At 36.6% G+C, this 13,947-nt stretch overlaps 1 protein-coding gene across 1 annotated transcript; it reads left to right on the forward strand.

Moving 5' to 3' along the window:
- The first annotated feature begins 1,728 nt into the window (after positions 1–1,728).
- Positions 1,729–8,782, forward strand: ERMN (ermin). Its single transcript, XM_045560309.1, has 3 exons — positions 1,729–2,698; positions 3,358–3,450; positions 6,992–8,782. The coding sequence occupies exons 1-3, from the start codon at positions 2,458–2,460 to the stop codon at positions 7,516–7,518; spliced, it is 861 nt and encodes a 286-aa protein (XP_045416265.1). The 5' UTR covers positions 1,729–2,457; the 3' UTR covers positions 7,519–8,782.
- The last annotated feature ends 5,165 nt before the right edge of the window (positions 8,783–13,947 follow it).

Below are 13,947 nucleotides of genomic sequence, written 5' to 3' on the forward strand. Positions count from 1 at the left end.
AAAATAGTGTAGCAACTTGCTGGGAGGCCAGCTTCCAGATTCTAGAACCACAAAGAGATATACCTTTCATGGGGTATAAGAAAGGTTTTGTCTTTAGAGAGGCAATAGACAGTCCTGTCCTCTGCCTCCAAGGTTGGAAAGCATGCTTCTTATAAGATGCAGTTGAATTTTCAAACTCTGTTACATTGAATTGCTAAACTCATGAGCTACTAATAGACTTCAATTTAGGATCTTATATCACCAGAATGGCAGCTGTTGTTCTTAGTTTCTGCATTCTCCCATCTGATGCCACTCAATATTTTCTCATCAGTAGGCTCACTAGTTGAATTTCTTGGGAGGGCCCCCTCCTAACCCTGTGCTCAGTAGCTGCCATGTTTCTTCTCTAGGGAAGGCCTTGATGCTGCCTCAGGCCCTCTGCTGGCCCATCAGGGCTGCAATCATCTTTGTTGCCCAGGGGATTAATTCTGGATCCCGGTGGGATCTCTGGCTCAGGGAAACATCTGCACACAGGCCAGGAATGCCACTTGGCTTCATCTATACTGCCAACTCTGATTAGCAGGCTTACTAGCTGTGTGACCTTGACCACGTTCCTTAATCTCACTGTGCTTATTTTTTCTAGTCTGTAAAATGGGGATAATAATAGCATCTGCCTCACAGGGCTGTTATGAAAATTAAATGTGTCATTATTTCTGAAACAATTACAACAGTACCTGGTGTGTGAGAAGTGCTATATGAGTATTTGTTAAAGAAATTAAATACAAACAAACAAACAATTAGTGTGCTAGATAGAGAAGAGCCGAGGATGACGAGGAGGGAGTTTTGGGATCTATTAGAGATATCTTCCCAGGACATGGGAGAAGGGTACCAGAGTGCCATGTATTTGTCGTCCCTGATATAGATTCTAAGGGGCTCAGCTCTAGACACAATTTTAAAGGTGATACATTTATAATTACTCTCCAACCCCTCTTCTTCTTCCCTTTAGAGAAGATCTGAAATGTATTCTCTTGGGGATAAAATTTATTCTCATATGTGTGTGTATGTACACATAAATATTTTTTTGAGTACTACCTAGTTTAAGGCAGATGCTACATGCTGGGGACACATGTAAGCAAGTTAAAAATGACCCCTGTCCAGATGAAGCTTAGATTCTAGTTGGTGAAACAGACATTACACAGATAATTGTGCCATTACTTGTTTAATTCCAACTGTGAAGAGTACTCTGAAAGGCAAATACAATGTGTAACAGAGTCCCATCCTAATCCTGTGGGCCAGAGAAAGTGTCATTAAAGAAATATTTTGGCTTAAAAACTGAGAAGTTAGAGGAGCTGGTGAGGCCAGGGGCTTGGCCTTGAGGAAGAGAAGAGCATTCCAAACAGAAGGAGCAGTGTGGGCAAAGGCTCTGGAACCATTTTGTGCTATGTGGGATCCAACGAAGAAAAAGAATTAATATCTTTATTTTAAAAGGAAGGAGTGGTCAGTAGCAGACGTTTCATAAATTGCCCGTTTTCCCCAAGGACAGGTGGTGTTGGTGCTATGTCATTTCACCAGCATCACATAATATCAATATGGAACATAGAGAGTAGTAATTCTATCAGGAGAAGAGAAAATTTCATGGAGAAAATTATATTAGGGTTTTAAAGGATCAGCTGGGCTTCAGTAGACATAAATGAACTAGAGGATAAGAAGCTATATACTAAATAAATTACAGTTGTAAAATTTTTGGTATTAGCCAGTCAGTAGGATTTGTTTGTTTTTCTTATGTCCCTCCACTTGCCTCCTGAAAGCACACCGTGAAATCTGCTGCCAGAACCATTTAGAGTAAAGTTGTCCTGTTTATAGGTTTTTGATAAGCTGTTTTTATTCTCTAATAAATAAGAAACGATGTCATTGTCCCCTACAAAATAACTGAGGTTTTACTTGAACAAAATCTGTTTGGAAATGTTAAGCTGGTTACACAGCACTAATATGCCTCAAGGTGGTCATTCTCTCTGGATTAAAGCTGTGGAACAATTGTGGCTCCTGTTACAAGGAAAATTACAATGGGCCATTATGAAAAGGGACAAAAATCTCTGTTCCCAGAGGGGGACTGACAAGCTGAAAGTCCCTCTCTACATGCCAACACAAAAGCCTGATTGCCTCAGATTGTTTGTTTATGTAAATCAAAAGGGTGCCTTTAATTCTGCAAGTGGGACTGCTAAGCAGCAAAGGAGGTGGTGATTGGCTGGACTCTTGCTCATGCGCTACTGTCAAATCTGACAAATCCTGTTGCTTTTGCTCTAAGCTCTGTCTGGACACCTTAGGAAAAGAATCTGGTTATTATATACCAAAGTGAATAGCTTATACTCTTAGAGTAGGAGTTAGAACTATAGGACGTGAAGGCAACAGAAGGTATCTTATCAAGGATCTGCCCACTCAGTTTCCCCAAAGCTCCCTCCAACTCGGACCCAGCTGTTCATCATGACAGATGCTCCAGTGACATTTATTCAGGCTGAGTGCAATGGGGATAAACCACCTGAAAATCGTCAACAACCAGTCACTAAAATCAATGAGGAACTGACTGATGGGAATGGCATCCCACCACACTACAGGGTAGCACCTACTCTTGAAGATTTACCCACAGAAGGAAATCAGAAGGAAAGTGGAAAATTACAAGGGAACCTGAAGCGCAACTGGTCCAGGGATGAGAAGATTCTAAAAGGTAACATATTTTCCTTCTCCTTAATTTGCTTGTTTTCACTTATGAACTCATTCAGGATTTTTTTTTATAGATAAATTGTTATTTTAGGAATGAGCTGGACACCCAAACAATGTATGTGGCTCTGTTTCTACTAGGGCTGCAAAGCATAAGGGCTAAATCTCTGCCTCTGGTCAAATCCAGGCTTGTCTGTTTGATACATCTGTGACCCTACACAGCTTGCTTTGTTTCCTTAAGCCTGAGTTTTTTTTTCTCCAGAAGAAGACAGAATAATAGTACCTACGTCTGTACAATTGTCACAGTGATTGCTAAGTGTTGGCTAAATGTTAATTACTGTTATTTATTATTACAAACAGCCCCACTATTATTTGAATAAAAGAATTCAGAATTTAAAGATTTCCTTCTAAATATACCTGAAGAGGTCTGAATTTATGGTTCTATACTTTATATATTAAAGGAGAGATTATCAATCAGTAAATTAAGTAATCATTAAGTAAATAAATGGAGTCAGTAAAGAATGAATCTGAAGAGTCAAAGAGTAATTTTTAGTGATCATATTTAAAATTAATGAAATCTACTTGGAATCTAAATTGATAATATATTAACCCTTGAACTATATATATTTCAAATGTTAAAATACTAATCTTGTATTTTTTCCCCAGAAAATCCAGAGGAGAATCTCTTTATTGTTCATAAGGCTGTCACAGATCTTTCTCTCCAAGAAACAAGAGCTGATGAAATGGCGTTCAGAGAAGGTAACAGAAACTACAGTTTTGTACATAGAAATTGTCTGACTGAATACGGATGACAGTTTTTGCATGGGATGTTGTATGAGTGTGGTATTAAAAAAGCAATCCAGGAAACGACTTCAAAATTTCAAAGCTGCTGTAGGCAGATAAGAGTCTTGACTTATCTGTGGGTTCCACCTTATAAAGCATTCCAGACAGTTCAAGACTGAGACTGCATGGATCGGTATAGCTGATTGGCATACCAATGTGATATCTGTCTCTTAATAAGTTAGCCCACTAAATCAACCTTTCTTTTTGATTTGGTGTTTCTAAATCTGTATGAGGCACCTTGTGATGAAATGTAAATGTTTCAAAACTAGGTTTATCCTAACAGTCTACAATTAACATACAGTTTAAAGTAATCTCATAAATTGATTTACTTTATAGGGAAATTCTAGACCTCTGATATAAGTACAAAATGGTTAACTATTTATTGTCAAAGAAAGCTCTCAGGATGGTAAAGCTAATTTTAATTATGTTCTTTAAGAAAATGGGAGAATAAAAAGAACATTGAAGTGACTATGTTAAATAATTTCAAACAAACTCAATAGACTAAGAGACACAAAATCCTTTAGATTTTTCTTCTACATTTAAGCAATTTCCAAATAAAGTGTAGGGTAAAATCTATTAATTAATCATGCATTCCCTCTTCTTCTCTTGCAGCCATAAACATCCTATCTCAGAAGTGAAGTCTTCTTGCTAGACCTAACCAATTTAGTTTAGTTAGGACCTTAACAGGCAAAATACTGAAGATACTATTGGTTGAAATATTAGAACATCACATAAAATAGTAGATGCCAAGGAGGACATGGATGTGATTGGCAATTTCCTATATTTGCTCCCTTTGCCAGGATACCTCTAGGACTGTCTGCTGACCAATGTGTAGACACTTAAGGAAAATATAGCAAGCAATTTCCATTGTCAAGATATTACATTATCAGAGATAATTTATAAGACTTTAAGATCCCACAGTATGAACTAAATAACCTCTTTTCCCCAATCTTTCTGCTTTCAATGTAACAAGCTCTTAGAGGCAGGGATCTCATCTTTCTTAAAGGGCCCTTCAGATTTCTGATCAGGAGATCCACTGTAGACAATGGTTTTCTAGTATCTTTCATTTTGATCAAATGGGGAATGAAAGCAGTATATATTTTTAAACTAGATAGTCTCACTGGTTAATTTTTCCCTGAGTGAATCCTTTCATGTTTGATGGAGCATATGTTTTTCCTCTATTATAGACAGGCACAGCTTTTGGTGTCTTTTATTTTCACAATGGCAAATAACTATAAGATCTTCAAAGACAATGCTCCTAGACTGAAAAATAAAATGATGCTAAAAATACTGAGGAAAAACTATAATTTAAATTCAAGGAGTCATTTCATGTATGACAATCCCCTGCCTGAGTCATAAATATAGACAAAAAGATCAGTTTCTTTTGTTCTTGTAGAAAACAAAACAAAGCTTAAGATTACAAAGTGTGCATTATAATGTGTATTTATGTATAATGTAAAGAACACTGACTGGCCACTAACCACCTGCTAGCAGTTGTATATAACTAGTTAGGAGTGATAATCCATCTTTACTTCTATCTCTCCCTGTAAGTTTGCAATCTGATCCCTAGAGTGAAAAAACAAAACAAAACAAAACAAATAAAAAAATGAAAAGAGAACTAAAAATCTTGGAAGATAATGGACTTGTGAACATCTTCCAGAGAGAGTAGAACACTGTGGAGAGGAAGAACAAAGAGGAGAGAGGAACATTGCCTCTCACCTTATTTATAGACCCTTATGCTGTCAAAAGAAAACAGTGAACCCGGGTCTGCCAAGGGACATAACCCAGACAACATTTCTTTCTTTTTTTTTTTTTTTTTTGAGACAGAGTCTCACTCTGTTGCCCAGGCTAGAGTGAGTGCCGTGGCATCAGCCTTGCTCACAGCAACCTCAAATTCCTGGGCTTAAGCGATCCTACTGCCTCAGCCTCCCGAGTAGCTGGGACTACAGGCATGCGCCACTATGCCCGGCTAATTTTTTCTATATATTTTTAGTTTTGTCCAGATAATTTCTTCCTATTTTTTTTAGTAGAGACGGGGGTCTCACTCTTGCTCAGGCTGGTCTTGAACCCCTGACCTTGAGCAATCTGCCCGCCTCGGCCTCCCAGAGTGCTAGGATTATAGGCGTGAGCCACTGCGCCCGGCCGAGACATTTCTGAGTCATGCACACTGGACAATGAAACCTCCCACAGAACCCCTTTAGGGGTGAAAGCTCAGAGAACAGCCTCTTATCCCGTATGGTTAATTCTTAGCATGCTCAATAAATATTGTTGAAGGTACATTTGTATGATCTAGCTGTTTGAAAAGTGATCATGGCAGTGAATTAAGCCTTTTAAAAGTCACTACATGGTACCAAATAACTTGAGTCAATTAGTTGTCATTAGGAACCTGTCTAATCAACATTAGGAACATGTCTAATGTAAAAAACAGGCTAACTGAGCATTATGTAGGTACGATCACAACAGAATTTTTAAATCTTGGCTTTTTAGAAATCAATGGCAGATATTAGACCACATTGTGCGTGATTTGGTGGGCTTAGTTAGGCCAGCGCATGAGTCCTGACCATCTGTGGGCCCCTGTGCCTCTGCTCTATCTGGTTACTTTAGGGCAATCCTGAGAATCAAGTGTCCAGTATGCTACTCTGAGTGTGACCAGACATGGGCAGTCACCGTTTTTACTATTGGAAGAAAGCTTTTTTTCACCCTGAGGTATTTTTCTAATTTTCCTTGAGGTGTATGTGTGTGTGTGTGTGTGTGTGTGTGTATATGTGTGAAATAGGTTCAAACATTTCATTTTACATATTCACATATCTAGTTGTGACAGGATTTTAAAAAGTGTGTCTTAGGTTGCTGACTTTCCTGGAGATTTCCAGCATTATTAGCATTTTTTTTTTTTTTTTTGAGACAGAGTCTCACTCTGTTGCCCTGGCTAGAGTACCATGGCGTCAGCCTAGCTCACAGCAACCTCAAACTCCTGGGCTTAAGCGATCCTCCTGCCTCAGCCTCCCGAGTAGCTGGGACTACAGGCATGTGCCACCATGCCCGGCTAATTTTTTTTCTGTATATATTTTTAGCTGTCCATATAATTTCTTTCTATTTTTATTAGAGACGGGGTCTTGCTCTTGCTCAGGCTGGTCTCGAACTCCTGATCTTGAGAGATCCTCCTGCCTCGGCCTCCCAGAGTCCTAGGATTACAGGCGTGAGCCACCATTATTAGCATTTTAAAGTCTTGGATAAATTCTGAAGAAGCTTATCTAACTGCATTTAATGCAGCATCTTCCAAACTCATTTGTGTAGTCCATTTGATTGTGCAAAACATAGTAGTTACCCACACAATTATACCCCATAAAACACATATTAGGCAGTGATTGTCAGGAAAAGTAATTTGGAGAATAACAGAACTACAGCTAGGTATGTTTGAACCTTTCTACATCTCAACCACCAATTGATTTCGCTACAGGGCATCAGTGGGAGAAGATTCCTCTGAGCAGCAGCAACCAGGAAACAAGCAGACAGAAGCAAAGGATTGCGGAACAACCCCTAGAAGAGAGAGAAGAAGAAGAAGACAGGAAGAACGAAGCTTACCAGGCAACTGAAATTGAATGGCTGGGGTTTCGGAAACCTAGCCAAGTGGGCATGCTGCACTCTAAACAGGAGGAGGAGCAAGAGGTTTGGGATAAAGAAATGAATAACGATGATGATGATGATGATGATTGCCATGATGATGAAGATGAAGTTCGAGTGATAGAATTTAAGAAAAAACATGAAGAGGGTTCTCAATTTAAAGAGGAAGATGAGGCAAGCGAGGACTCCCCACTGAGCAGCGCCAGTTCCCAGCTGACCCCCGATGAGCAGCCAACCTTGGGAAAGAAGAGCGATATCTCCAGGAATGCTTATTCACGGTACAACACGATATCCTACCGGAAAATCAGGAAGGGGAACACCAAGCAAAGAATCGATGAATTCGAGTCTATGATGCATTTATAAACTAACTGGAACTGAGAAATTCTCACTCCCACTAAAGCAGAAGCTAATTCTATTGTCCTGATATGCATATTTCTATGCCTTATTTGAGTGACCCCCTTGAAAGATGTGGAAGCTTACTCTCTTTTTTACTGTAGAATACGGAGGAAATAACCCTAGACAAAAATTTTGTCTTGTAACGTCAAATCAAAAAGCTTTAGATTCCTTCTTGGGCATTTGCTTTTAAAAATTTCACTAATATAGCTTTGTGTGATAAGCACGGAGCAGTCAGTCTCACTGGGTAACCTGGCATGATTTGGCTTTAAAAGTAGCATTGCTGGGAAACGTAGTCATCACATAAAAGAGGTGACAATGAAATGATTTGTGGTGTCTTTCTTCCTGTACACTGGGGTGATGGAGAGTATGGGATTAAACCTATCCTACTTTTAAACATGATTTTTACAGACTCTGGCAGTAAACCTTCCAAAATTCTTTACCTTTCCTATTATCATCAAAAAAGATTTTAAGTAGTTTTCTTTGGCATCTACAGAGTGAAAATTCTATCGGGCTTCTTCCTAGCTACGACCACTCACAGAATCTTCTCTCCAGAGGGGGCTGAGCAATTGTCAGTCAGGAGAATTCTGTTTGCTAAACATTGGCTTTATGCTTTCAAACTGAATTAAACCCATTGTGAGGTTGATACAGGGAGGGGCTAGAAGATTGGTGGGCAATAGACTAAAGAGTTTTATTGGATAGTTTTATTTCTGTGACTGAAAATAAAATCTTGTCTAGCACAGTAAAAGTCATTAAAAATAAAAATGACAGCTTTAGCACAATTTTAAGAAAATGCCCCTCTTTATTACCACACTTTCTCTTATTAACAGTATCTCAGAATAATTTTCTTTCCTTAGAAACCTGAGACAACGCTAGTCATAACTGTACTAGTTACTATGAAAATGGAAATAATTATCTTAGAATATTTTCAAAGTAGAGCGTGAGCATGTATTTTTAGTGAGAAAGCTCTGATAGTTGTTGGGAATATATAATTTACTGGACCTCAGCCCAAATCAAGATGCTTAAAATTGTACTTGTGGAGCTTCACTCAAACCAATGTGTCAAATAATGTATTGAATATTTATGAAAAGAGTCTATATTTATATTCTTAGATAGTTTGTTCCACAATTTTTCATTTCATGCTTCCGTATATATTACCCTGAACTTTCTGTCACCACAAAGATTTTTTTTGGCCCTGCAAATAAAAAGACAATTCCTTATTGTCTGAATGTAATACAGTCTTCATTGTACTACTCAACCCTTTGTTTATTTCTTTTTCATTTTGTGAAAAATCCTGGGTTAGTCCTTCTTAGATTATTGCTTATTTATGTGTAACAAATCCCACACATTCTAATAACAACTTCTTTAATTCTTCCTGGTCATATATTTCCACAATATCATATACTATTATTTAGTATTTACAAGATTTAGTTTTGAATTCAGAATTGAAGTGTTCCTTTTATGCTTTCAAAAAAATACTTTATAGCCTGGCCATATAAAAGTCCTGTCACGCTTCATCGATAGAACCTACAGATTTCATTTGTGACAATGTGAGTTTTCAGAATAAAGCGAGGGAAATCAGGTCTTCATTGGGAAAGTTAGGTAGAAGATTGAGGCACTAGGAAAGTTTCCTGTTTAATTTAGAGCCTGTGAATCTTCTCACCTGGACAACATATTTTCTTTTCTGGCTTACTGATGACCCCTGCAATTTTCTACTTAACTTCAAAGCCCAGTATTGTGTTATCTGTCATGTAACAGGACCATATTATTTACCTACCTTCAAAAGAGCTTGTACTTTGAGTTACTCCAACAAAGGTAATGAATTCCTGTAGAACTTGAGTGGGGTGAGTGGCCTGCGGCTATGTAACATGGTAAAGCAACGGTCTCTTACAAGGGCTCTAATATATATAGTAACCCTGTTCTATTTAATTTTGTGCTCTCATCAGACAATTAACTATGAAAGATTTTGTCAACAGAGACTATTTTAGGGTATGTTAAATTGGTAAATGCTTCATGTTCATGGATGAGGCAATGCAGTTCCGAAAGAGCACTGAAACGATTCTTTGGCATTGGTGTCCATTGTCCTCTACTGCCATCTTTCACCAAGGCCACAGAGTTAAGTGACCTTAAGTAATATGCTAGTGATGGTTAATCGTTTGGGTCTTTGTAAGCTAGGCAAGACAAGGGTCTGATTCAGATTGTATGGGAGATATTTAACATATTTAAAACTTATATGGAACATGATTAAGAACAAAAACTGGTAACTGCACACAAAGGTTTATCTGAATTTTTGTGATTCAAGGTTCAGGAGTGGTGAGGACTCTGGTACCTGGTAGGAAGAAGAAATAATTTATTACACAAATGCAGATATTTGTTACATGACTTTTTGTTTTCTTTTGTTGCTGAACAGGAATTAATAATGGCTCTATTGCTCTGCCAATATAAAATTTACCTTTCATATAATGCTATATTTGAAAACACAGATTTTGCCAAATTTTTCTGTCTTTCTATCTATCTATCTACGATTTAAATAAAGAATTGCTGTGTTTGCTTTTCTGTCAATAAAAGTTTGTGTCTTTATTTCTGGTTTCTAGACTTCATTTTTTTTTCAGCTGCCTTTTAAAATTTAGAAAGAACTCTTGTATGTCAGCAGCTACTAAGACCATCAATAACTGCCTCTTCAGAAATCAAGAGAACATCTTATTTTAATTCATTTGCATGATTTATTTCAAAAAGGTCTTAAATGATTGTATATAAAAGTACAAAAAGAATTTCTGGTAGGTAGATATATAATGTACATGGAAAATTTCTATCATTTTTAAAGGAACTGAAATATTGTTTTAGATGCATCTAAACACCAACAACTTGAAAAAAAATCTTTGTAGTCATTAAGGTAATACATTTAAACTATGCTAACAGTTTTGCAGTAATTGCCATATTTATATGGGGTAGTTCTTTTGGCATATTTACAAATGGAGAATGGACATTTAAGTTTTCAAAGTAATAGGGAAAACATTTAAAATAAGTAATAATAGAGAATTATGGAAAAGGATGAAATACCAGAGTATCATAAAGAAGAAATATGTTTAACCATATGAGAAAAGCAACAACTTCTTTTAAAGCCTGAACTTTCATTGCTCTATAAAAACAAGAGGATTATAAAAAAGTAATGCCAAAATTATATTTGCCAATATTAAAATATCAGACAGTAACATAATGCAATAAATATAAAGACCAAAATGTATACACAGTTCATGAAGAACACGAGATGACTGAGCCACACAATCAACACGAACACAATGACACAGGTAGCAATAAGCTGCTAAACTCACCCAGATACGTGGCAGACGACAAAATCAAATGATCATATCTAGTAACTAACTGCCAGCTCAGGGGAATTTTGGAAATGAATTTGCAAAGTAATTTACATTTTTACCTAGAACTTTAAAGTTACATATTTGATTCCTTCTTTATAATAACTTCAGTTGTTCAGAAGTAGAAAAAATGTGTACTTAAAAATGTTTAACTCCAAAATCCTTTATGCACTGTAGTTTTAATCTTGTTCTCCCATTAACAAATGTTTTCAGATAATCAGTAACAAAATCCACTAACTTGATCTTTGCTTTCTCTTGTTTTTAAGCTCATATGTATAAAACTAGCATATTTGGGCAGGTATTTGACGAAGATTAAGATGTGCACAATCCTAAACTGAATAACAAGCACCCTGATAATTTAGAGTTTGAGTAAAACCCCTTTAAGTCTGGAAAACTGTATCCAGAGTGAAAGTCCACTTGAGATACTTTTGTGTAGAAAACTGGATGCAAACAAAGCTATGCACTTAAAAGAGCATTAAAAATATCCAAAAGTATTTATAATTTTCTTTATGTTGCAAGTGAAAACTTCTGGTATTTCTCCCAATTCAAAGGATCAAATATATATGCACACATATATACAGTATATTTATAAAAATCGATATGTTTTTGAATGGTCAGGTAAAGATTAATGTTATAAAAAATAATTTCAACATCTAATATAAAGGCTTTATTTATATAGATATTTATGACCAATATCCTTAAGCTGACAAATATCTATCAATCGATAATAAAATAGAAAACCTCCACTTTCAACAAAATTATTTGTTACTTATTTGATGGCAACTGTCATCATTAGGAACTCAGTATATTAGAAGTTGGTCTATTTGCTGGAAAATGAGAATTTCTACATGTGTTTTGCAAAGAGCAAAGATTCACATAAACTTGCAAAGGGACCCTAATTGAACTGGTAACTATTAGTTGGCCCATTAAGTTGAAAATGGATGTATTAAATCTGCTTAGTATTATGGTACTTTTTCTTTCTTTTAGACACAGGCACCACCAACACCTGAAATATCATCCGCTAAGCCTCATCAAGGGTATATAATACTTTATATGGCTTATTCAAACCTGTCCATGGAATGGTTTTTTGTTAAAAGAAATAAATACTTTGTACGATAGCTTTGGTTAGTGTTTCTTCTCTAATTTCAAGGCATTTTGGCTTATAGCAATTGTTGAACAATCCATGCAAAAGCATGGTAGAGACAATTTACACAATGAGTGGAAGTTAAAAGTCATGGTTTGCATCTTAAAAAGAATTCTTCAATTTTTTTTACTTTGCATTTCTGTTCAAATTGATCAATTTGTCAGCTTTGTTTAAAGGTTGGGAGAGAAAAAGTTGTTAATATTATTCACGGAGAAACAATTGTCTACATGTCCGTTTCTCCTTCTCATATTTGGTCCAGAAGGTGGATAAGAATGGGTCCCGCATGAAGTCAGATCAATCCTGGCAAAACATGTGGGGATAGCCTTACTGATACCTACTCATCAGTTGTTTAACAGAGAGAGGCCCAGCTTGTATTTCCTGTCTATATGACAACCAAGAGGGATCAAAGAGGTTTGACTCATTCTCATGCCATTACAGTGGCATCAGTAATCTGCAATGAAGAGATTTTAAATAAGCTTGCCCGAGTTGATTGCCCTATTTTAAAAAAGAAAATGAGAATTATAGCAGTATGGTGTAGTGAAAGAAACTTTTTTCTTTTTTCTTTTAGAATGAAAACTGGGTTTATCTCTTAGTAGTGCAATGACCTTGGACAATTTACCAAATCTCTCATCAGGACAGTGGGGAGTCATCCTCTTCATTGGTTGAATGAGAGCCACCTGGGTGAGTCATGCACATCTGTGGGACGGGGGTACACGTACATAGTGAGAACTGAATGATAATAAGTATCTCTCTCTTTTCCCGTCACCTCTTGTAATTTCTTTGTTTTTATCCAAGATGTTGAGGCTTTCTTCTGAGTTATAATTTTTCCCCTGTGTTCTAGATATAAAACTTAAATTATAGATATTAAAACAAATAAAGATGGTATTAACTGGTGTACCTCAAGCCCATTCTCTTGCATAAGAGCCTCTTGAAACTCATTCTAAGCCATTCATGAGATCAAGGTTGACTAGGAATATTGAATTTCCATACACTATGCATGGTATCTTCTATACCTCTACAATTCCTAAGGTGATGCTGGAAACAAGGAGTTTTAATATCTAAGAGAGTGTTTCCAAATTAGTGTGGTCAAGCTAACAAAACATTATGATCATGGCACATGGTGTTTTGGAGCCCTGTGAATGATAGCCAGTTAAATGTCAGCAAGCAGAATTGAGCAAATTTGATGCTGGTGATGAAACAAGGTTGTACCAAGAGCAGCAGTGTCATCCTATAGGACAGCAGGGTGAAAGCTCTGGGTAACTGTTGAAAAAGAGAATGGAATTGTGCAAGCTGAAAGGATCAGAAGCACTTAGATGGTTTGGTAACTTAGTTTTTTGATCAAATAAGTCCTGTCAAATATTATCAAGACCACCCTTGTGTTCAAGGAAATAAGATGCCTCGTGTTCAAGGAAATAAGATGCATAGACATTTTTCTAAGAAAAGGCAGTATCCTAAGCCAATCCAGGGAAAAATCTGAAGCCCCTGAGAACACAGCCCCCAGTTAAAGAATTCAGGGCTGATTAAGACCCTAATGTGTCTCATCCAAAGGTTTATCATTAGATATACCAGAAGACCTAGTAGCATTTATACCTTTATTCTAGTCTTCTAAGAATAAAATTTAGAGGACAATGCTTTAAAAAATGCTGGTAGTAGATTTTACAATAAGTTAATACACTCAAGGTTAGGTCCATACAGACTCCCAACAAGTGATTATTTTCTTGCTTCTTAGAGGAAATGAACAAATATATGGTGAAAGCAGTTTAAAAAATTCCACTCAAGAACAAATATGTGATGTTCAAAAACAAGCCTTTGTTATATCTACAATATCAATTTAAATATAGCTTTATATAATAAGTATGTCAAGGTAAAGTCAGGAAGAAC

This window comes from Lemur catta, chromosome 8 (assembly GCF_020740605.2).
Source record: "Lemur catta isolate mLemCat1 chromosome 8, mLemCat1.pri, whole genome shotgun sequence".
Lineage (NCBI taxonomy): Eukaryota > Metazoa > Chordata > Mammalia > Primates > Lemuridae > Lemur > Lemur catta.